Raw genomic sequence first — 23,073 nt, 5'->3', positions numbered from 1 at the left:
AGTTCCTAGGAGCTAAGTTCACATTATGGGCAAATATCAAGAATAGTGATCGGAGCTCGCTCCACTTCTACCACGAGTTGCCCCAGCTTGCACTACCCTTTGGGATCAGTGCTGCAGTATCCAGGTATTTGCTTACACTTGGAATCGCCGAACTTTATATATAGTTTCTACTATATTCGGCATGAAACTCTTTGAGTTTCTTATTCGGCTAAGAAACTATATGGGATGTAATATCCCTTAACTTAAACAAGTTACTAATTACTAATTCTCTTAAACCGATTTCCATAATATCTGAAATACACTCACTATATATTTCTTAGTTTTAACACGTTCATGACGTAGTGTCAAGCAAAACCTTATGTTGCACCAGCAACATGTGGTTTTGCTTGGGTCAATATAGCAGTTTCTTTTGGAGGAGAAATGTAAATCATTAGTTAGTGTTTATATTTGCAGCTTTCTGTAATTACACTATTTGTTGAGAAATATATTACACAGTCTGCAGATGTCTGTGAACCTTATTCAGCGATATGATGAAACTAATGGTTTTTCGTGTTTCTGCAGTATAGTTGCTGTTGTGGAGGGCATTTTGTTCTGCAGGGAGCGAGGAGAATTCATGCGTAATATAATTTAATATATATATATATATATATAGACTATAAAAGTTTATGGAATTCACATCGTATGATACTTTATGGGTTGTTTACTTCAGTATCTAATAAGTGGGTTCTAAAATGTTTAGTTTTAGTATGTATGACCAGAGCCGGCACTAGGGTCTTCGCCACCCGCATGCAATGTCTATCTAAGCGCCCCTGTAATGATCCAGGCGTGTGTGGTTCTTTTATGATAATAAAAATTTCAATTATTTGAAATTTCTTAAATAAATTTTGACAGAACAGCCACACGTTTGTTTGCTAAATGTAACCGGGGGTGTTGACTAGGCAGGATAATCATTAAAAACCCAAATATTCAAAAAATTCTCAAAAGTTATTCTCAAAAGTTAAAGCAAATTTTGATAAAGCCACTTCACTTTAATCGTTGAATATAAGTATACAGGGATTATAGCTTTCTCACCGACCCGAATTGCTAACAAAATTAAAATGAATTTTAATTAAGGTTAAAATTTATTTGAACTAAAGTTTAAAAAATTCTTGCATTTTACTAAATTCTTAGGAAGTTATAAAAATTATTAAAACATTTTTACAAGTGAAACTATCTTTTAGGAAAATAAAAGAAACTCAAGATAGATGAGAAAATAAGAAAAGAATTCAGAAATAATAATTAGAACATTTTATTATTATTAATATAAGTATTCAAAAAATACTTATATTAATAATGTCTAGATTAGCAAAACAAGTGTTCTCTGCCAGGTTGGCAGCAAAACGACCCAGAGGAAGACCAAGATATAGGTGGATTGATACGGTACAAAGTGCTTTAGACGATAGAAATATAAGATCTGATAATGTTGGAGTGTTGACAAGTAACAGGCTGATTTGGAGGAAAATTGTAGATAGGAAATTAATAATGATGTAATTTTTTTCATGTAGTACTATCATATCCTGTACACCCCTTGAAGGTACATGGCAGGAATTTGATGATGATGATGTATTCAAAAAATAAATTTTTTACAGAATAACAGAAAATAAATTAAATTACATAAATATACTTGAAATTTTTTTATTAAAATTTTAGGGTTCTTGATTTCATATTCACCAAATTAGAAATAATGGTCTTAAGGTCTAATTCCGCACATACATCATTTTCAATAGCTATTAACGCCAAACTAACAAGCCTTTTTTGTGACATACTTGTTCTTAAGTAGGTTTTAATCAATTTCAACTTGGAAAAGGAACGTTCACAGCTCGCTACACTAACAGGTAAGGTTAATAGTATTCTTAAAGCAATTGAAAAGTTAGAGAAAGATAAATTATTGGACACAATAAAATTAAGAATATTGAAAGGGTATTGAATATTTAAATTATCCTTTCGAAAAATATCCCGGAAAGCACATAACTCATCATATAGTTCTACTGCATTTAAGTATTTATTGTCGCAGTCCATCAAGAGAATCTCTAAATCGTCACAATTTTTTCGTAAATCTTCGTTATTAATTTGTAGAAATCTATACAAGAAATTGAAATTATCATAATATGTTTTTAGTTGTTCAAAACGTTCTATTAACGAACACATTGCAACGTCTAGAAGTGTATAAAACACATTCACTCTAAATTTATCTTCTGGTGATTGTGGCATTTCGTCATGATGCTCGTAGTCAAATTGTCATGTCTTCTTTCATCGTCGAACTGCCGTACCAGATTTAAATTCTTGTTCTCCATCCACCTCTTCACTCAGTTCTTTTGCCGTTTTTAGAACTTCTTTAAAATTTGTATCTGATCGATACTGTTGTAAGAATATTTTTAAGTTTTCGATAGATTCTAAAGCAAGCGTAATGTTCATATTTTTGTCTTGAAGCATTTTACTCACAGGCTTTATTCTGTTAAGTAAATCATGCCAAATTATAAGAGAACAAATAAATTTGTAGTCCTTCGTTTTAGCACATAATGTTTGTGCTTCATGCTGAGTTTCTTTATTAAAATTTTCATTATTTAAAATTTCAAGAAGTGCATCGTAAATTTCTCCTAACTGATATCGTAGAGGGCGGATTGCATTAATTTTACTTTCCCATCGCGTTTATGCGTTTATGATGGCTGTTTCAATGTTAAATTTTTTACAACAACTTTAAAAGGATTGCCCAATGTTTGTAAGAGAATGAAAAGAAATTATCTATTTCTTGAATAATTGCAAAGAAACTAATTGTATCTGCATTCACTTTGGCTGCATCGTTAATGATTCAATTTAGAGTATGAGCAGCATATGGCACGTAAAAAGCTCGAGGATTTTTGTTCAAAAGCAAATTTTTCAGCCCATATTTTTTCCCTTTCATATCTGCCCCATTGTCATATCCTTGACTTCGCATGTCTTCAATGGGAATATTCCATTTTTCCAGTTGTTCCACTATTGTTGCACATAAACCACATCCTGTGGAATCTGATATATCTGCAAAACCTAAAACATTTTCCCTGATCTTGACAATTCCATTGTCACGGGAAACAAAGCAAATAATAACGGTCATTTGTTCCATTTTACTTGCATCAGGTGTGCAGTCTAAAATTATGGAATAATATTTAGATTTTCAAATTGATAATAAAATTGTATCCCTGATTGCATTACTTAAAGTTTCCAAATATTTCATTTTGACTGTCTTTATTCAAATAGTGTACTCTATTGTTTCCTTGTAGGGCCCTTTCAACATGATTTTCCATAACGGGATCAAACTTCTCAAACAGATCGACTAATTTTAAAAAATTGCCGTTATTCCTTTCATATAATTTATCAGATGATCTGCGAAACACTAAATTTTGGCTACCAAGAAATTTTATAATTTCAATCAAGCGTTCTAAAACACTTGTCCAATGTTTCTTTTCCATTCATACATGCTTTGAGTCTGGCAATCAATAGTAGTTTTGTTTTTTAAATATTTATCAAGTTCCTTCCGTTTTAAGAAATTTTTCATGTGAGCTAAACTAGTCTCATGTCTATGCAAAGTTGTACTTACATTTCTCCAATCGTTATAACCTTCTACAAGACTACTTGATTCAGTAGCTGCAAATTTTTTGCTTTTGTTGCAAACTTTTCAGAATTTAAGCAGAATTTAAAGTTTCGGAATAAATGAGCCATGTTCTTGGCATGGGCTCCCTGTTTTCCATTTTTCTATTATAATATGTGTTGCCAAATTTATGACCATATGTATCTCTGGGATATATTATATTTTTCTTTTGAACAGGCCCCATTTCAATTAAAACAACTCGTAATTTTACATCACTGTTTCCCCATTCACCTGGATCTTCTAAATTTACAGAGACTAACAATGTGTTAGTTTCGTGGTCAACTACAACTAAATCTTCTTCTAACTTTTTTTCACTTAAATCCTGCATCTTGTTCAACAGTTGTAATAGTACTTTCATTCAAACTGGATGATGTGCACGGTTCGTCAACTCTGATTTCTGATGTATCGAGTTGGTTACAATCTGCATCGGAATATTTTAATATTTTAACAAATTTATTAAGAGCCTCAGTTTGCTTCTTAATATCTGCTTCTTTCGCAGCATGACACTTACGATTTTGTGTACCAGATAACTTTTTTTTAATTTTTGATTCCATTTCTATTTTATACCCACAAGAAATTATTACACAATACGACACAGAGACGAAACAATAGTCCGCACTGCGCTACTGTCAGTAGCCTATTGAGATGCGTACTGTTATAAATCTGCTGTTGCTATCCTGTCATTACTGCAACATTGTAAAATTTTATTATTATTTTAACTTTGTATACTTGTAATTTCTATTAATTACTTATGATGTCTTTTTTTCTTTACTTTATACTTTATTCTCCATTATTCTAATGTAGCTGTGCGTGCTTTCTCTCTCTTAGAATCTCTCTTGTTTATATTATTACGTGCTATGTTTACAAGAGTCAAATAACATTTATTTACGTTACTATGAAATGTACATGAATTTAAACATTAGGGAGATTGCCTTTTCTATCCTTCCATAAAAACTCTTTAGCAAAATTTAGAACCTTTTTTCTTCAACTTTAAAATACTTTCTTTAACACAAAACGTTATCTACTCTCAGTTTACAAATTATACTTATTAAACTCAAAGCTTATTCGCAAAGAGGTTACCTAAATCTCTCTGTTAAATTATCTTTACAAATTTGATATCAACGTCTAACATGCCAATTGATTCTCTTAAGGACACTTCTTAACCTTATTAAACATTAAACATATATCTTAAAAGTCTTTCTAATACAACTATAAGAGGAATTATATAAAAGTTTTGAACTTACAAAGGCTCTGTATCTCACAATTAGTCAAAAGTCTTTCACTAAAAGTTCTATGGCAATTCTTTCATCTCAGATCTTCATCTGGAATTTTGGCTTCGGCTATATCAATTGGGAATGCAGCGGGACTCGTACAGTTCTTGAAAAATGTTATTCTCCCACGGCGAAAAGAAAAACGTACGAGCAAAGGTACTTCAGAAAATTTGCTTCGCCTTTTCTCCTCTACTTGGGCTCGCCGAAAATGCCTGGACGACTGCCATCTCAAGTAAGTTGAATTGCCGCCTCTAAGAAACTGAAAATGCCGCCTCCAAGAAAAATGAAACTGTTGTCAACTGTCAATCAGGATACCTCTGGACTGGAAACTTTTCTCTTCTATGGCATTTGGGACTTCTCATTTCGGCAATTTGAAAGCCCTGTCTGCGGCCTAGAAGTCGTTTCTCTCCAGCGACGTCTCGAACCGAGAAGCTCCTTTCTGGAAGCGGAAAACTCCTCTCTCAACCAACGTCTGGATCTGGGATGCTCTCTGACGATGTCTGGCAGCTCTGTCTCTCCTCGTCAACGTCTGGGACCGGGCAGCTTTGGCAATGTCTGGAACCGAGCTGCCTCCTCTTTGACAGCGTCTGGAACTGGGCAGCCTCTCCTGTCTCTCTGTGGACGTCTCTGGAACCGGGCCCCCTCTACTTCTGTAGCAATCTCTGGATCCGTGCAGCCCCTTCTGTTTGCTTCAGTCCCTTTTTATTATACCTCCTCTGAGACCTTGCATGAAGTTTGGCAACCTCCAAAGAATCAGTATGATACTTTCATCTTAAGTTTCAAGTTCGGCATGCCTTTTGTTCTCCTCCGCTTTCTTTTAATTGTAAGTTGTCGGCCATCGGAAAGTTGTTTGAACCTTTCTGACTGACTTAGCAGATGTTTACACTTAGAGCCTGCAAGCCTTTCTCATACAAACAAATTTTAATAACAATCTTTCTAATGCCGCCATGTAGATCTATTACATGCAGCTTCGGCAATATAAACATTGCCTTTGTTTTTAACACTCTAACATGTTCTTATTAAAGCAGTATATACAGTTAACTTCCAGTGTTATTTACAATAACATCTAAAACAAACTATACAGAGACAAAGTTTATTTTTACAATATTCACATGGGACTTAACCTAAGTAAACAATCGAATGTAATGTGCTTTGGAATATTTAAGCTACAATCGAGTTTTTACAGTACCATATGACTGGTTACGTAGCAACAAATGTTTTGTACGAAAATTCATTTCTGCTCATAAAAACTGTTCACCATTTCACTTTAGATTCTGAAGGCAAGCATTTAGCCTGCTCTCACTGCAAAATTGTAAACAGCCAGCAATATACAATTTTTTAAAAATTTTTATTTGGTGTATCCGGCCTTATTTATTTTAATATTGATCATTCTAAGAATTTTTTGTTTTTATGATAAAAATTTTGTTTCTTAAAAATGAACTTATGACCCGTGCCCTGGCACCCCCCACCCTTCGTAGCACGCCCGCATGCTCTGCATTTCCGCTTCCGCCAGCCCTGTGTATGACTATAATTTTTTTATTAATAAAATATAATAAGCACATATTGAACTGTCAATGGGAAATAGCACCTTTTTTTTATTTGGTAAACTAAATGCTGTATTTTTGTAAAATATCTTGTTGCCATAATACGGCTGAAAGAGTGCCCTTATTAACACTTGGGAGCTTGCAGGGGTAATTTTGCAGCGTACGACACAGTATATCTGAGAGATTTAGCGCATTACTAGTATGTGCTAAAATGCAAAAACCATAAAGAAAAAACACTGCAAATATAATACATGATGGTACAAATTAAGTGAATATTGAATCCAACATTATTTCATAGCCGAATATAGAAACTACAATAGTTTAGTGCCGAATATATAGAAACTAAATGTTTCAGCAGATGCTAGCATAAGTAGTGCCTTAGCAACTCGTAGTAAAGGTTGAGCAAGCCCCAGACCACTTTCCTTAGTATTTTCCATAAATGTAAAGCACATCTTCTAGAGCAGTGCTTCCCAAACTTATTTATGTAAAGGCCCCCTTTGGAAAAATTAAAATATTTTACGGACCCCCCACCGAAAAAAAAAATTGTAATACAGACACATATTATTATAATATTTATTGTATTTATATTTAATACAGTTTATATTCAAGATTTTGCATTTGTAAGCTTTTTTGTGGTTCTTATCAATACCTTTTAAATGAAACTTATATGAATAAGCATATATTTACTAATATTCATTAAGTGCTGAAATACGCAGGAAGCAAAATTTGTGAACGAACACCGATGTGTGATTTTTTACATTAAAATATAAAAAAATAACATAAAAGAAATAATAAATAATAAAAATTAAATGAGTTTCTTTTAAGATTAAAAAAAAAGAACTACTTAGTCTTAAAACATTTTAAATTTGTTTTCATTATTTCACGGCTCCCTCAACAAAACTTGCGGCCCCCAAGGGGACTGCGGCCCACAGTTTGGGAAGCGCTGTTCTAGAAGACATGTATGATAAATAAGCCTTTGGCTCTCTATTTCATGCTGGTTTATTTATTTTCAGTTACAATCTAGAAATTATTTAAACAAAATAACGTTGGAACAAAGAAATATAAAGAATAAAAATTTTTGTTACAAAATAATGCAAACATCGATAATGAAAGAAAATAAAACTAAACAAATGCATTTAGTATTAATTAATCAGAATCTTCAATAGTTGGATTTACAAAACTGTCATAACAGTCATCGCAAACAATATTGCTATGCTGAAAGCATAATACTTTTTACAATGCTTGCAAAAATATTTTGATAAGCGACTCGTTTATTGCATAGCACAATAAAACATCTTTTTCTTTTTCTGTTTGTCGAGGGAACCATATCTATGTCTTCATTAGAATTTCCTTCAAATTGTGTCTGAAATTCATGAAGTTTCAGGTGTAAAGGCCTATTCACACCTGTAGAGATTTCTGAATGCCTTTTTATTTGTTCTAACACTAACTGCATTAGGAGAGTTTTAATAAATATTCTGCGCCATATTTTCACATTGTTGTTCAGCATATGAATAATCTGAGTATTTATATTTATGAGGTATACTGACATCGGAGCACGCGGTAATTTACTATCAAATATCACAAACCTTTACAAAAAAACGTCTTCAACCAAACTGATAGCAAAAAAAAAGAAAAAAAAAGTGCGGAATATCACTCGTAACATACGCACGTGCAGCTAGTCATGACCTTCAACCTATACAATAAAATATCTATGTCAATTAGCAAGTATCTCAGATCTGCCGGGACCTCCGCAGGGTCAAATATCACAAATCTTTGCATAGCATGTGTTAAACCAAACTGACAGCAACAAAAGTGCAAAATAGCACTCGTAATATACTCAATGTGCAGCTACTTATGACCTCCAACCTATACAATAGATAGGTTAAAGAATATTCATGTTACTAATTAGCATGTATCCGTCAGATCAGATGCGAGCACCTCCCGAGTGTTAAGCAGCGCCATAAGGCAGGCTCCCTCTATACTACACCCTGTCGATGGTACTGGTCCCAAGGATTATCAAAATAAAAATAATTATTTGAAGCTTATATAATTAGAATAAAATATAATTATCTTTATAAATATGCATATATAAATTTAATATTTTTTTTTAATTTTTTCTGCCTCCAGTATAATTGTAACATAAACTCCAAGTTTTACGCTGCGGCATTCGCCCATTCCGCCTCCTGCCTCGTGCTGGGCCTGCTGAGATGGCACACGGTTGCTAGTAGACTACATTTGCATTAGCAAGGCTCTCTTCCCTACTCAAGTGAGGGATGTGTCACCACGCTTTGACCAAACATTGTTCTCTCGTATTTAAAAATTTTGCCACAAAATGAGTAATCCAAATAAAAAACAACGAACCTATAAATTCAACAACAATTGGGAAGAAGAAGACTATTGCTTTATCCAGAGTCCAAAGAAATGTTTTTGCTTATGTGCAATGATTTAATTCAGCTGTATAATAAATGTTATATGTGTATTTATCCTACTTTCATAGTTAATTTGTTAATTGTTATCATTTGATGTGATAAGCAAGTATAAATTTTCATAGAAAAAAATACTGGTGCCTGCTACTCTCTTCCCAATTTCAAATGTGCCCACGACCACAACCAGACTGAGAAACCCTGCTGTACACCTATAGTACCATGGGTGGGTGAGCTAAGGACTTTTTTTTTACTATTTTATTAATTTTCACAATTTTTTTTGTATTTTTTTTTTTCATATTTACTTAGTCTGGAAACCCTACTCAAATGATCAAATATGGAACTCTTTCAAGCCACTTTAGGCCTGCAATAAGTGGGCCAGAAGTTTCACACCAAACAATATAATTTATCTACCCACCTAATACAATCACAAACTTCCATGCCCATGACAAGATTCAAAACCATAGCCTGCTAATTGGCGAGTGGTTACACTAATCACTCCATCCATCGAGGCTGGCCATGCAGACATTTCTTAAAAAATAAATAGCTTACTTTGTGACCCCTTCTAATAGGTCAAACACCTCTTGGTAATTTCATTCTGAAATTCTGCATTAGTAAGACTATTTGTGTCATGGTAGCCTATCCAAAAATGACAAGGGAAATTTACATAGTAACAACAGTTGGCTATGTAGATTTCACTTCAATAGCAACATTAGATTTTTGTGCTAAATTGCTGTGAGTATATTATAGGAATGAAGGAATAGAGTTTTTTGGAGAAGTATTTGACAGACTTAAGAAGATCAAGTGAGGAAGAATTTTAGTATTGGGGGGGGGGGGGGGGGGGTAGAAGGGAATAAAAGAGACTGGTCAAAGAAAAAAGGAGAGGATTCTTTTTGCATCATCTGCAACCATGGCAGCCTGATTGGCTAAGTAGTTTACATATCCACTCTGTGAAGCATTGCTACATCAACCCAATCTCAATAGATCTAATGGCTTATAGGTATCCCTTTTGTGGGAGATGGTACTCTACACTGCCTGTTGCAATTATTTGCTGTTAGCGCTTTAGTACATGACCATGCTGCTTTATATTAAATAACAATTTAACCTTCAGATTGCTTAATTTTTCTGTTTTGTATGCTTTTACCTGTATTCCAACTTATTCATATTCATACTGAGTCTTTATATGTCTTCATACTTATGACTGAAAGCAAAAATCTGGCCCTGAAAACTCCCATTTAACAATATTCAGCCTTGTTCTTTCTCAAAATGTGTCTTCACAGACCTTCTTATCTTCTTTCTCAAATACAATACAGAATATTGTGTAGTACATTCAATAAGGGAAATTCCTCTACTCCAAACAGCTGGGATTTGATCTAACTTAGAAGAGAGGGAATAGTAAGAAGTATAATGTATGGGAACTCAATGATCTGTGGTGTTCAAGATAGGATGCGCGAGGAGTGTTTACCAGGAGGAAGGATAGAAAAAGTGGCTTTGGCAGTTAAGAAAGGTGAAAGGGTGGATGAGATGATTGTGATGGTGAGAAAAAATTACTTGAGTGGCGGTGTAAATAGGGCAGCAAGAGATATGAGATTCTTGCTTGAGGTGGTACGAAACAAGACACAGAGAGGAAAGATAGTGTGTGTGTGTGTGTGTGTGTGTGTGTGTGTGTGTGTGTGTTGCCTAGGTATGATAATGATGAACTTAGCAGAAGAGTGGTAATATTGAATGACATAATAGCTAGAATGTGTGACAAGAGAGGACTGGTATATGTGGATGCTTGGAGTGCGTTTGAGGAAAGAGAGGAATTGTATGCGAGAGACCACTTACATTTGAATGAGGAAGGATATAGGCATCTGGAGAGATTGCTGTTCTGAACGAGTCAGTGTGTCCCAGGGAGGATGATAGCAGGGGTGGCCTCTTGTGAGAATGGATACTTGGGAGAAGGGAGACGACATCAGGTAACACTGAACCCAGTGGAGTCTAGAGGGGAAAATGCAGGGTATAGAAACAACGGCATTTATATACTATATACTAATGCCAGGAGTATCCGGAATAAGGGAGAGGAATTGGTGGCGCAGATAGCATCAGCCTGGCCAAAAATTATTGGGATCACTGAGACGTGGGTGACAGAAGAGGATATAATAACAGGAATAGAAGTCGCTGGGTACAGCATTTTTCGACAGGATAGGAAGGGAAAGCGTGATGGTGGAGTACTGCTTATGATAAGTGACGACCTATGTCCTCTAAGAGTGGAGACTTTGGAAGGCAGTGACACTAATAATTTTGAAAGCATACTATGTGAGGTAAAGGTGGGCAAGACAGGATATTAAGTGGGGTGTTGCTACAGACCCAGGAGTACAGAGGGGTGGGGACCAGGAAATGTTTAGACAGTTAAGTTTGGCAAGTGCAAGAAGAATGATTGTTATGGGAGATTTTAACTACAGTAGAATAAACTGGGAAGAGGAAGATGCATGTAGCAATAAGGGAATGGAATTTCTAGAATTCTTGAGGGACAAATGTCTTAGACAACGTGTAATAGAGGGAACAAGAGGTTCAAGAGTTTTGGATTTGGTTACAGCATCAGAAAAGTTGATAATAACTGAGATGACATCTCTCCTACCAGTTGGAGAGAGTGACTATATGGTTTTGACTTGGAAAATGAATAGACATGCAGGAGTCTCAAAGAGACGGGAACGTATGTGGAATTATAAGGTAGGTGATTATAATAGTCTAAGACGTCAACTTGAGGAAGTTTCATGGAGGGAGGAATTGGAAGGCCGAGATATCATTAGTGCATGGGAAATTATGAAAGAATATTTGTTAGCAGCAATGGTCAGTTGTATACCACGAGTGAACAAGAGGACATAATTTGGAGTAAAGTGGATGACAAACATTATTAAACAGGAATTGCATGCGAAAAAGAGGCTGTGGAAGAGATATAAGGAGATAGGAGAAGAGAAGATGCATGAAGAGTATAAGACACAGGCCAGAAGAGTGACTAGTATGGTAAGGAAGACGAAACTGGAGGAATATGAGAGGAGATTAGCCCTAAGATCCAAAGAAAATCCTAGGGAATTTTTTAGATAGGAGGAGAAATGACTGTGGAAGAATGATATTGTGGGATAAAAATGGGAATAGAGTGAATGATGCAGAGGACATAGTAGAATTGTTGAATGACCACTTTATTGGAGTATTTCATCCTGGAGGAGTCTTTTAATGCTAGAGGGATAGGGCAGGTTCAAGGTTTAGAGGTACGGAAGGAGAGTGTGTTTCAAATACTGAGTACCCTGGATGTCAGTAAAGCTGGGAATGGATGGTATTTCACCACAAGTTTTGAGAGAATGTGCTAGGGAACTGACAGTGCCTTTGACCTGGCTTTTCAATGAAAGTCTGGCTACTAGAAATGTGCCCATGGAATGGAAGGAAGGTAAGATAGTGTCATTGCATAAGGGCAGCAGCAAACTGGAAGTGTCTAATTATAGACCAGTTTATGTCATCAGTAGTTAGTAAGATCTTGGAGAAAGTAGTGAAGGACCATATACAGCATTGGACAGATGAGGGTAATGTTATCTGTGAGAGTCAACATGGATTTGTGAAGGGGCACTCTTGTTTTAGCAATATGCTAGCCTTTTATGATAAAGTTACAAGAGCATTAGATGAGGGAAAGGCATATACTGCCATTTTCTTAGACTTAGCGAAGGCATTTGTGAGGGTGCCACATAAGCTGATATTTAAGTTGCATCAGATGGGTCTGGATGTCAGATTGGTCAACTGGATTCAGGATTGGCTGTCCGATAGGTATCAGAGAGTTGGTTGTGTATGGTGGGGCAGTTTCAAGGACGCAGAGGGTTACAAGTGGGGTCCCACAGGGCTCAGTAGTAGGACCTATATTGTTTAACCTTTATATCAATGACATTGTCAGTGGATTGCAGAGGGATGTTCAGTTGTTTGCAGATGATACAAAGCTGGGAAGGATTATTAGTAATAGTGCAGATAAGGCAGCCCTGTAAGAGGATTTGAATAAGCTAGATAGATGGGCAAATGAATGGGGGGTATCAGTTAAATGCAGCATAACGTAAGGTCTTGAGGTTTGGGAAACATCAATGGGACACTGCACACTCTATGGGAGGAGTTATACTGGAGGAAGTAGGGGGAGACGAGAGATCTGGGGTTGATGATTGATAGAAACCTGAAATTTAAGGGACATATTGCAAAGGTGGTGAAGGTAACACAGAGGATTGCTGCAATAATGAGTAGGACACTAACCTGTAAAAAGATAAAACAGTTATCATTCCTTTGTATAAGACCGTGATCAGACCACACTTAGACTATTGTTCTCAGATTTGGTCCACAGGATTTGAAGGGGATAAATTAATTGTGGAAAGGGAACAAAGGCGGATAACAAAGATGGTTTCAGGACTGTACAATGATAGCTATGAGAATCGGCTGAGGGAATGTGGACCGCAGAGTTTGGTGGATAGAAGAAGGAGAGGTGATATGATTGAGACTTTTAAACTGTTGAGAGGTGGTTACAGGGTTGACACTGGTGAATTCTTCCGCTTGGTTGAACAGCAGGAAGGAGTGATGACAAGAGGCCATCCCTGGAAGTTACGAAAGGAAACTGTGAGCAAGAAGGTGAGGAGTGGTTTCTTTGCATGGAGGGCGATAGACTTTGTGTTTCTTAGGGGGGGGGGACCTCCCCTCGATGAGTCTTGATAGACTGTGTTTCTTAGGAAGGACCTCCCACGATGATTATTTTGACTCTATGGAGGCCTGAATAATAATAATAACTAAGCCTTATTATGCAGTGTGATCATTGTAAATTTTTATGTCTCATATTTGAGTATTTCAAGTCAAATGTCATTTACATAAACTAACTGCCTTTCTATATTTCACATTTCTGGCTTTCTCTACCTAGAGTATTGAATGCATTTCATGTGTACATTATTATTATTATGTGAGATACCCCCATAGAGTAAAGTACTCATCGAGGGAGGCTATATATCACCCAAAACAGCTATCAAACCTTCCCTTAAATTCATTCACACTAGATGCACTCACTACCCCTAAGAGCAAACTACTCCATTCACTCACTGCTCAGAGAGAAAAACCTGGCTCTTACCCCTTTCTTGACTGCGAACAAACTTCCATGGATTCCCTCGTATTCTCTCCCCACCTTCCATATAACAAAAAATGTCATCAGTTGATATCCTATAACACCTATTCAAAAGTTTATAGACCTCTATCATATCACCCCTCTTTCTCTTGTTAACCAAAGTCTAAAAAAGACCATAAACACCCAAGGGCAGGCGCCTGATTCGTACCGGCACTATCATTGCAGGAGAACTGATATGAAACCACTTGGCCAAGGTCGACATAACCTTCTGCCACTATTTCATTTCTGGTTCTCCTGTGTAATAATTTTTCCAAGTAGTTAACTCATACATCCAGAATAATCTTATCTTCAATGTTTATTTCATTTACTCTGATTTCTTTAGTGGTATTCTTTATTCCATTACTAAGCTTTTTTCAGCACCTTCCATAACATTTTGGCAGCTTCATGATACTTATCTTTAATTCTTCAATCTTATCATCATCATCAAGTTCCTGATATATTCTCAGTTATGCACAGAATATTATGACAGTACATGAAAAGTTTATATTGTTATTAACTTCCTATGAACAATTTTCCTCCAAATTAATCTGTTGTCTGTTAGGACTTCAATATTGCCAAGTTTTCTAAAGGTACTTCTTAATATATCAATCCACCTAGATATTGGACATCCTCTGCCTCTTTCTTGCCATCAAAGAAAGAAATTTGTTTTGCTAGCCTTTCCTCTTCAATTCTTTTAAGTGACCCTGAGGTTTGTTGCCTCTGCTAATGTGACACTGTTAGCATTCCCTCCTGAATGCTAACAGTGTCAAGTTTCTTCCTAATATCATTGTTTAATATGATTTTGCCACTGATGTCATCTGTTCACTCCCCTAAACTTTCTAAGAACTCTCATAAATGTGGTCTCCAGTTTTTGGTTAAGATTAGAGACTACATTTGAACAAGTGTTTTGTTTCCTACACAGCTCTCAGACACATAAGTTGAAATTGGTTTAACACTGTCTTGTATACAGCTAGGTAAGTATTTTGACTAATTTCTCTTTTATTTCCATATAAATTTATTCAGTTGATTTCGTACCATACCAGCTTTGCTATTTTCATTGTTTATTGTCATATTTAATTTGCAGTCCTCACTAAACTCATGCCTAAATAGCTGAAATGTTTTATTTGTTCTATAGGATCTCCATTCAAGATGCAGTTTTGATATTTTCAATGTTTCTGCCTATTTTAAATCTTATATTTTTCCCATGACTTTTGTTTAGCTGCTTTCACATACACACTAAGTTCTCTACGGATAGAACGAAGACTGACTTGCCAAGAATGTTCTATACAATTTCTACTTTTCCTGGAATTCTTGATCCACAAAGGAATTCTTGTTTTCTATCCTTACAGAAAACTTCTCATGCTTCTGTGGCCAAGTCCATCAATGCTTCTTTGTATTTTGCTATTTAGTCTATCTGGTTATGTTTTTAGGTTATTTTTCTCCAGACAAGTTTCTTATTCTTCAGAAAAGTAAGCTTTTTGTAGAATCAGAATGGGATGCTATCATAAACTAAATTAATATTCTGATTAAAAAAAAGAAAAAAAAAAGTTCCTCCCACCCCTGCATGTGAATATTAATTTAAAAAATCATGGAACTAGACATAAACCTCCTATATATTTATTTCACATCTATTACAATATTTTGAGAGAGAAGGGTGGAAAAAAATTCACAATTACTTATATTAAGAAAATTTAAAAAAGCAAAAAAAAAAAAGTTTCCTACTTCTCCGGCATATCCAGGTTCTCTTGGAACTACTCCTATTATAGCACTGCTCAATGTACTTCGACTTAACAAATGATTTTTCACCATGTTCATGCTGAAAAAAATAAAATGTTAAAATATATTAAAAAAATTATTAAACCTGAAATATTAAGTAAAAAAATAATATCAATGTGATATAAAACCAATGTTATGAAATTCCAAAGGGTTTCTCAGACTGAAAATATTATTAGTCTAAATATTAATTAGTCTATAATAAACATCACAAATCTGTACGAATAATTGTCTCAGCACCATATGTACTACCATAATAATGACAAATAATAATTAGATCTAATTAAATTATTGATGTTTAATGTCAATGCTCTTTTCTGACTTTTATTAAACTGCTTTACACAATTTAAGTAAATCATATAAAGGATAAAATAGAGATATTTTATCCTTTATATTTTTTTAAACTTTGATATAAAAATGTGTGATCAAAATTTTCTAATGCTATCACAAAAGATCTCTCGGGTTCACATGCTTACCATAATACTAGATCAACCCTAACCCATATTCCAAACAGAATTGATATCTATCTCTCACTATAACTTTTTAAAGTAAAGAGTAAATGTTATTTATCCACTAAAAAATTCAAATTAAATCTAGTGTTGATTTCCCCCTCCCATGGAGCAATATTCACAGAGCCATTTTCATCCATGTCTGGAATTATAAGAATGCCAAGTGGAAAAATCTTCATGATTTCTGTATCTTATTTCCTCAGTTGTTTTATTAGTTATCATTCCATTGTATAAGATCCTGATCAGACCACACTTAGACTATTATTCTCAAATTTAGTCCCCAGGATTTGAAGGGGATAAATTAACTGTGGAAAGGGTACAGAGGCAGATAACAAAGATGGTTTCAGGACTGTACAATGTTAGTTATGAGGATCGGCTGAGGGAATGTGGACTACAGAGTTTGATAGATAGAAGGAGAGGTGATGTGTTTGAGACTTTTAAACTGTTGAGAGGTGGTTACAGGGGCAGAGTTCTTATTAACTTACTTACATAACTTCCAGGGATGGCAAGGGGCCAGCCCTGGAAGTTATGAAAGGAAGCTGTGAGCAAGAAGATGAAGAGTGATTTCTTTGCATGGAGAGTGGTTGAACCATGGAATGCATTGCCTGATAGAGTGATGAGAGCGAGAACAGTCAATGAGTTCAAGGAGTGGTATGATAGACTTGGTGTTTCCTAGGAGGAACCTCCCACGATGAGCCTTGATGGACTTGTGTTTCCTAGGAAGGACCTCCCATGATGAGTCTTTTGACTCCATGGAGGCCCGAATAATAATAATAATAACTGTTTCCAATATCCAAACATTTTCACTGATTACATCCCAAACCATTTTTACTGGTACAGAAATATTCATTGCCCATTCAACTTTAACATTTTTAAAAGTAAACCTGGAATTCCCACTATATCCAAGCTGCACTGGCTCAAGATTTCTTTGTCCCACTTTATAATTTTAATCTGGTGCCATTACCACTCTAATAATTCAGATAACTATGCTGACCTCTATGATTATTTATCTCTGAGAGTCCATTTCATACAACCCAAAGTGTGATAAGAGTTTTGGATAAGAATTTTTGGCCATAGGGACAAATAGGATATTGACAAGTGTGCAACAGGAATGTTCAGCCAAATTGATAGGCTCATGACAAGTTTATGGAAGTTTTTTCACTTGGCTATGCTCGTAATTATATATTGGTATTATCCTTTATCCAAGTGTTAGCAAACAAAGTTTGCACCTGAAGTACTTTCAGGACTGGGGCAACTCATGGTAAAGGTGGTATACGTTCTCATCATTTGCCTTAGTATCTCCCATAATGCAAAGCACATCTCCTTGCAGACATGTATAAAGCATTAAGAGGAGGGCCCAGACCGGTTTCGACCTTTATTGATGATTAAACTTATCTCTAATCCAGAGAATTTTAATAATAGGGTGTGACACCCTTTGGCAATAGGTAAACATGCCTTCTCCATTACTTCCACCTTAGTATCACCACCTCTGGGTCTGGCTCCAATTGATGAGACCTCAATAAAGGTCAAAACCAGTCTGGGTAGTGGCCCTTCTCTTAATGCATAGCATTATACATGTATGCAAGGTGATGTGCTTTGTATTATGGGAGATACAAAGGCAAGTGATGAGAACTTATACCACCTTTATGACGTGTTGCTCCAGTCCTGAAAGTACTTCCGGCGCAAACTTTGTTTGGTAACACTTGGATAAAGGATAAAACCCAATATATAATTAGGCTCATGACAAGTTTGTGTAATTTGAGTCTTAGTTCAGGAAGGATCACACAGGAATGGAAAGAGCATAATAATCCCATCACACAAAGGTGGTGAAAAGACTGATGTATCTATTGGCCCACTATCCCCAATCAACCATTAGGTTGAGGGAAGAAGATATCCATGTTATGCATGGAAGGTTGCTGGCAAACACAAAACAAAATGAATATGTGTTTATTATTATTATTATAATATGAGTACCTTCATTAAGTCAGAAGACTCACCGTGGGAGACCCATTATTCACATACTAGATATTATTCACACAATAGCTATCATAACTCTAGTTAAACTCATTTCATTCACTGAAGAAGCACTCACAACCAACTCTTGCAACTCACTCCATCCCTTTACACCTCCAAGCAAAAAATCTAGTCCTAATATCCTTGTTAAAAACCTTGTTAAACCACACACGCAATTTTTATGGGTGATCTCTTGTTCTCTCATTTCCTGTCATTTACTGGGAAAAAAAGTATTTGGTATCAAACATATAAAACCCCTTTCAAAACTTATATCCTTCTATCATGTCTCCTCTTTTTTTCATCTGTCAGGTAGTTTTTGAAGCCTACAGACCTTAAATACATTCTCATAAACCTTCCATAAACCTGCCACAATTTTTGTCACTTCCCTCTAGATCCTCTCTACCACATCTTCATCCCCATAGAATCCAGGTCATATCTGAATTACTGCATGCAGTAATCCAGATACAACTTTTTTAAAGAGGAACAATAACCTCCCTATCTTAGTTTGTCATATGTTCTTCAGCAACCATGTAATCTGATGTGCTATTTTGGTTACCTATGCAATATACCTTCTAAACTTTAACTCCCTGTCCACCATCTCTCCCAAGTTCAAGACCTCAGTTCTGCCAATATAGTACACAGCTGGCAATATCTTCTTTCCAAGTATATCATCTTACACCTTGCCCACATTAAACTGGCAGTCATTTAACTTTGTCCATACTGCTTGTCTAAATCATCCTGCAGGATCTCTCACCTTCATTTACTATTGCTCTTTCCAGTTTAGCATCAATTAGCAAATTGAGTATTTCTTGTGAAATCATTTTCTTTATCACTGATGTACAAATTAAACAACAGGACAACTAATGACATGATAGAAGGATATAAGTTTTGAAAGGGATTTTATATATTTGATACCAAAGACTTTTTTCCCAGTAACCCCGTAGTACACCACTAGTCACCTGTCTTCTCTTGGACTCCACCATAAACCACTCTTTGATATCTGTCCATCAGCCATCCTCTTCCAGATCAACTTCATATCCTACTACATATATTTTTTCATACACACACACACACACATTTTGCATATATACACACACACACAGGTAACTCTTGTTATACATAGGGGTTGCATTCTAGAGAATTGCCACATATATCAAAAAACAGTTGAATGGAAGGTTCATAATGTGGGATAAATACAGGTTGCATTTCCAAGCAAGCAAGATTCCGATCCCTCAAGATTAAATTAATCAAAAATGCACCTATTTTTCTTACATATTAAGGCATAAGAGTAGGTGATATGTATGAAATATTCAGTACATATCAAACAAAGAACTATTAAGGTAGTTCTTTATTTTTACAATTAATATATTGTAATGACATCTTAAGCACATCTTTAGGTGGCATGCTGAAGACTCATGGAAGGCTGAAAGCTACATTTTCAAGAATCTCTTAACTGAAACCTGATTTGCATTTTTTCAACTTCTGCTGTCTCTGCTTTGGAGAAAAATTCATGAAATTCTTCAGTGGCAACATGATCTGCAGCCTCCCCAGTTGTGGAATACATGACTCTTATAGTGGTCAAACCACCCATGACTTGCAATAAAAGATGTCAGTTGCTTTTCACCTTTCGTGAGATCTTCATACGAATCTTTTGCTTTCTCTTATATGACTGCCCCAGACAAAAGATATGTTCTGTTGATTTTGATGCTCATTTCATGTAGCCAGCATCCTTTCCATTTTCTCACTTGCATGACATTGAGATTTTGTGCCTCTGGTCATGCTGAGATTCATGGATGATTGAGTGGTCTTGCAAATTGTATCAACCATTATCACCATAGAATCACTGTATAATAATCCTCTGGATGCCACTGCTAACATTCACCTCTATCAAACCAATTCAGAACTTCCAACTTCACTTCTGAAGAATGGAATTTCCTGGGTTTTTTCCTCACTTGGTCTATATTCACATTCTTATTTTCGCTATTAGTTTCCTTTGTTTTTCTCTTGCCAGACATCCTGCTCAAAGGGTGTAGAAGTTATTTACAGACAACATGTAGAACAATAAGGGACACAAATGGTAACTCAGCCACTGAACAGAGCAGATAGGGTGGAAGCATGGAAGCTTTCTTAGATAGGATACAGCAACAGTCCTTATGTACTGCAATAATGAAACAGTGTATATATGAAAACATGGATAACGAAATTGCATATAACAAGAGTTACCTATATATATATATATATATATATATTTTTTTTTTTTTTTTTTATTTCCTTAAACAGAGAACTGATAAAGTATGGATTTGCCAAAACTGATATTTTTGATAGACTATGAAGCATCAGTAAATGAAAGGAGGAAATGAGGATTGAAAAGCCAAAGGGCAGGAGGAGCATAGTTGTTGCAAAAAATCTGGAGGGGGGGAGGGAGGACAAAAACCAATTTTTGCCACCACAGAATAAAGTTTTGAAATTTTAACTTTAAAAAAAAATTATATTTCTTACACATGTAAAAAATAATAAAATTTTATTTTCTAGTTGGCAAAAATATTTAAAAAAAAGTAGCTTCAAAATTTTATTTTGTGGTCTTGCTTCTCTGCAGAAACTTGGTAACAACTCAGATTACACTGGGATGATAGAAGCCAAATTTAAATTTATAATTGGCAACAGCACACAACTAAACTGAAAGAATAGCCATAAAGATCATATTCTTACAATACAATACATTTAACAGTCATCTCATATGATTTTATTTCTAGTTTGGTTCACATCCGATGCTTGTTTTGTTTTTGCCACTCCATGAAGCTGCCGCCTTGGGCAAGTGCACTAAGTCAAGTGCCCCACCAAAACCACCATAAAGGAGAGTGAGAAAATAAGTGTCAAGTAGGTGACTGGGAATGCAAAACCAGGAGTGATGATTGCCAAAATACAAGACAGCAAGTGTGGAGTGAAAGGAATGCAAAATTCGAACAGCAAGTTGATCAGGATGAGAAATGAGATGAGGTATAACAAGATTTGATATTATCTGGTGAATATGAATGAAAGGGTGAGAAAGAATACAATGAAAACATTGAGAATGGCAATGTAAATGAGAAACTAATGAGTAAATAAAGAAAACTAAACAAGGAGAGTTAGTTGCAGTTGTGGGAAATGATTTGGTTGGAACAGAAAAACACGAGGATGGATATGAGGAGGTTACTGAGGAGAGCGAAACATAGCATCGTGGAATTACAATAATGAGATAGCAAGCAAAAATCATGAATGGTATGTTGGTGAAGCTGTGACTGCACAAGGTGGAAATGCATGGGAGGAATATAGTGGCAGTTAGTGTGAAGCAGTATGGTGTGAGGTAGAAGTTCATAGTAAGAGATATTTACTTGCATGTTAATTATAGGCCAGGAAATGTGGTGGATGGTGATGAAGAAACATACAGGCAACTGCCTGTATTAATGAGCAAGAAAAATGTGATCATTATGGATGATTTTAATTATGGTAATATAGACTAGAACGAAGAGACAGCATTTGGGAATACAGATAATGAATTTCTCAAGTTCTTCAAGAACAACTTTCTTACATAGCATAATGGAGGGCAAACAAGGATTGAGTGTCTTAGATCTAATCATATCAGCAGACGTGATTGTGAATGGGATGTAGCATCTACCTCCAGTTGGTGCAAGTAATCATGAGGTGATGAAATGGGTGGTGGCCAGGTTGAAAAGGATATGTGTAGCACTACAAGGTCCATCTTTATAAAATGTTTAGGATTTTATAAAGATATGGAATAACGAGTCACACAGAAAGGAGATAAACGCTGCTTGAGCACCAACTGAATGAAGAGATGAAGCATGCATTTGCATTCTGGAAAAAGACACTGAAGAGACAGCCCAAGTTGAATACTGGTAATAATCAGTTGTATGAAAAGTGCAAAGTGCAGGCCAGGAAGGTGACTAGGTTAGTAAAGAAAACGAGAGTGCAATTGGAACAGAAATAGCCAATCAAGCAAAAAAAAAATTCTAGAGTTCTTGTAATAAGTGGCAAATAGAAAAAATTATTATAATAAAGATAATGTCAATGTATGAAAATAGACTAGTAACAGTTGCAGAGGATGATAGCGATGTCTTCTCATTGCTCACTGAATACATCGCTATCATCCTCTGCAACTGTTACTAGTCTATTTTCAACTGTTACTAGTATATCCTCTTAAACTTGATGTCTTAAGAGAATGTTAGTAAGTTAAGGGCAGTCTTGGCATATCTGTTTAACAAGTTTTGCAGCAAGCAAATCCCAAAGTAAAATAGTATAAAAATGTTCCATTTCTCAAAGATGGTGACAAGACTGATCTGTGAATCTGGAATCGTGGTGTGAAGGTGTTGAAGAGATTGTTGAGAACTAAGATACAGAACTGGACTGAAAATAGAAAACTGAGAAGTCAGCACAAGTTTGTTAAAGAGATATCAAGTGAAGTGGCAAAACTTATGTATTACAACAAGGTGACAAATGCCTTGGACAAGGGATATGAATATACAGTAGCTTAGCAAGATTTTTGTAAAGACCTTTGACAGACTGCTGCATAACAAGTTAATAACTAAATTGGAATGGATGCAAGTAAGAGTGAGGTAGATAGTTGACTGGCTATCATCACCTAGTTGGTGTATGAAAGCGCAGTATCCCAAAAGAGGAACGTTGCTTGTGGTGTACTGCAAAGGATAGTTGAGGGAGACATTTGT

General features: G+C 35.6%; 1 protein-coding gene across 3 annotated transcripts in view; it reads right to left on the bottom strand.

Moving 5' to 3' along the window:
* LOC150103434 (lon protease homolog 2, peroxisomal-like) overlaps positions 1 to 23,073 on the bottom strand; it is a 641,828-nt gene that overhangs the window by 544,082 nt on the left and 74,673 nt on the right. For all 3 annotated transcript variants that reach the window (XM_090397545.1, XM_090397547.1, XM_090397544.1), the window contains exon 2: positions 15,780 to 15,873. In XM_090397545.1, the coding sequence (XP_090253671.1) occupies positions 15,780 to 15,873 (94 nt within the window). The remainder of the gene's footprint in view (positions 1 to 15,779; positions 15,874 to 23,073) is intronic.

Source organism: Typopeltis vanoorti, chromosome 9 (assembly GCF_054136105.1).
Source record: "Typopeltis vanoorti isolate ZY-2024b chromosome 9, IOZ_Tvanoo_1.0, whole genome shotgun sequence".
In the NCBI taxonomy this organism is placed as follows: Eukaryota; Metazoa; Arthropoda; class Arachnida; order Uropygi; family Thelyphonidae; genus Typopeltis; species Typopeltis vanoorti.
This window is presented reverse-complemented; position numbering and strand designations above follow the sequence as displayed.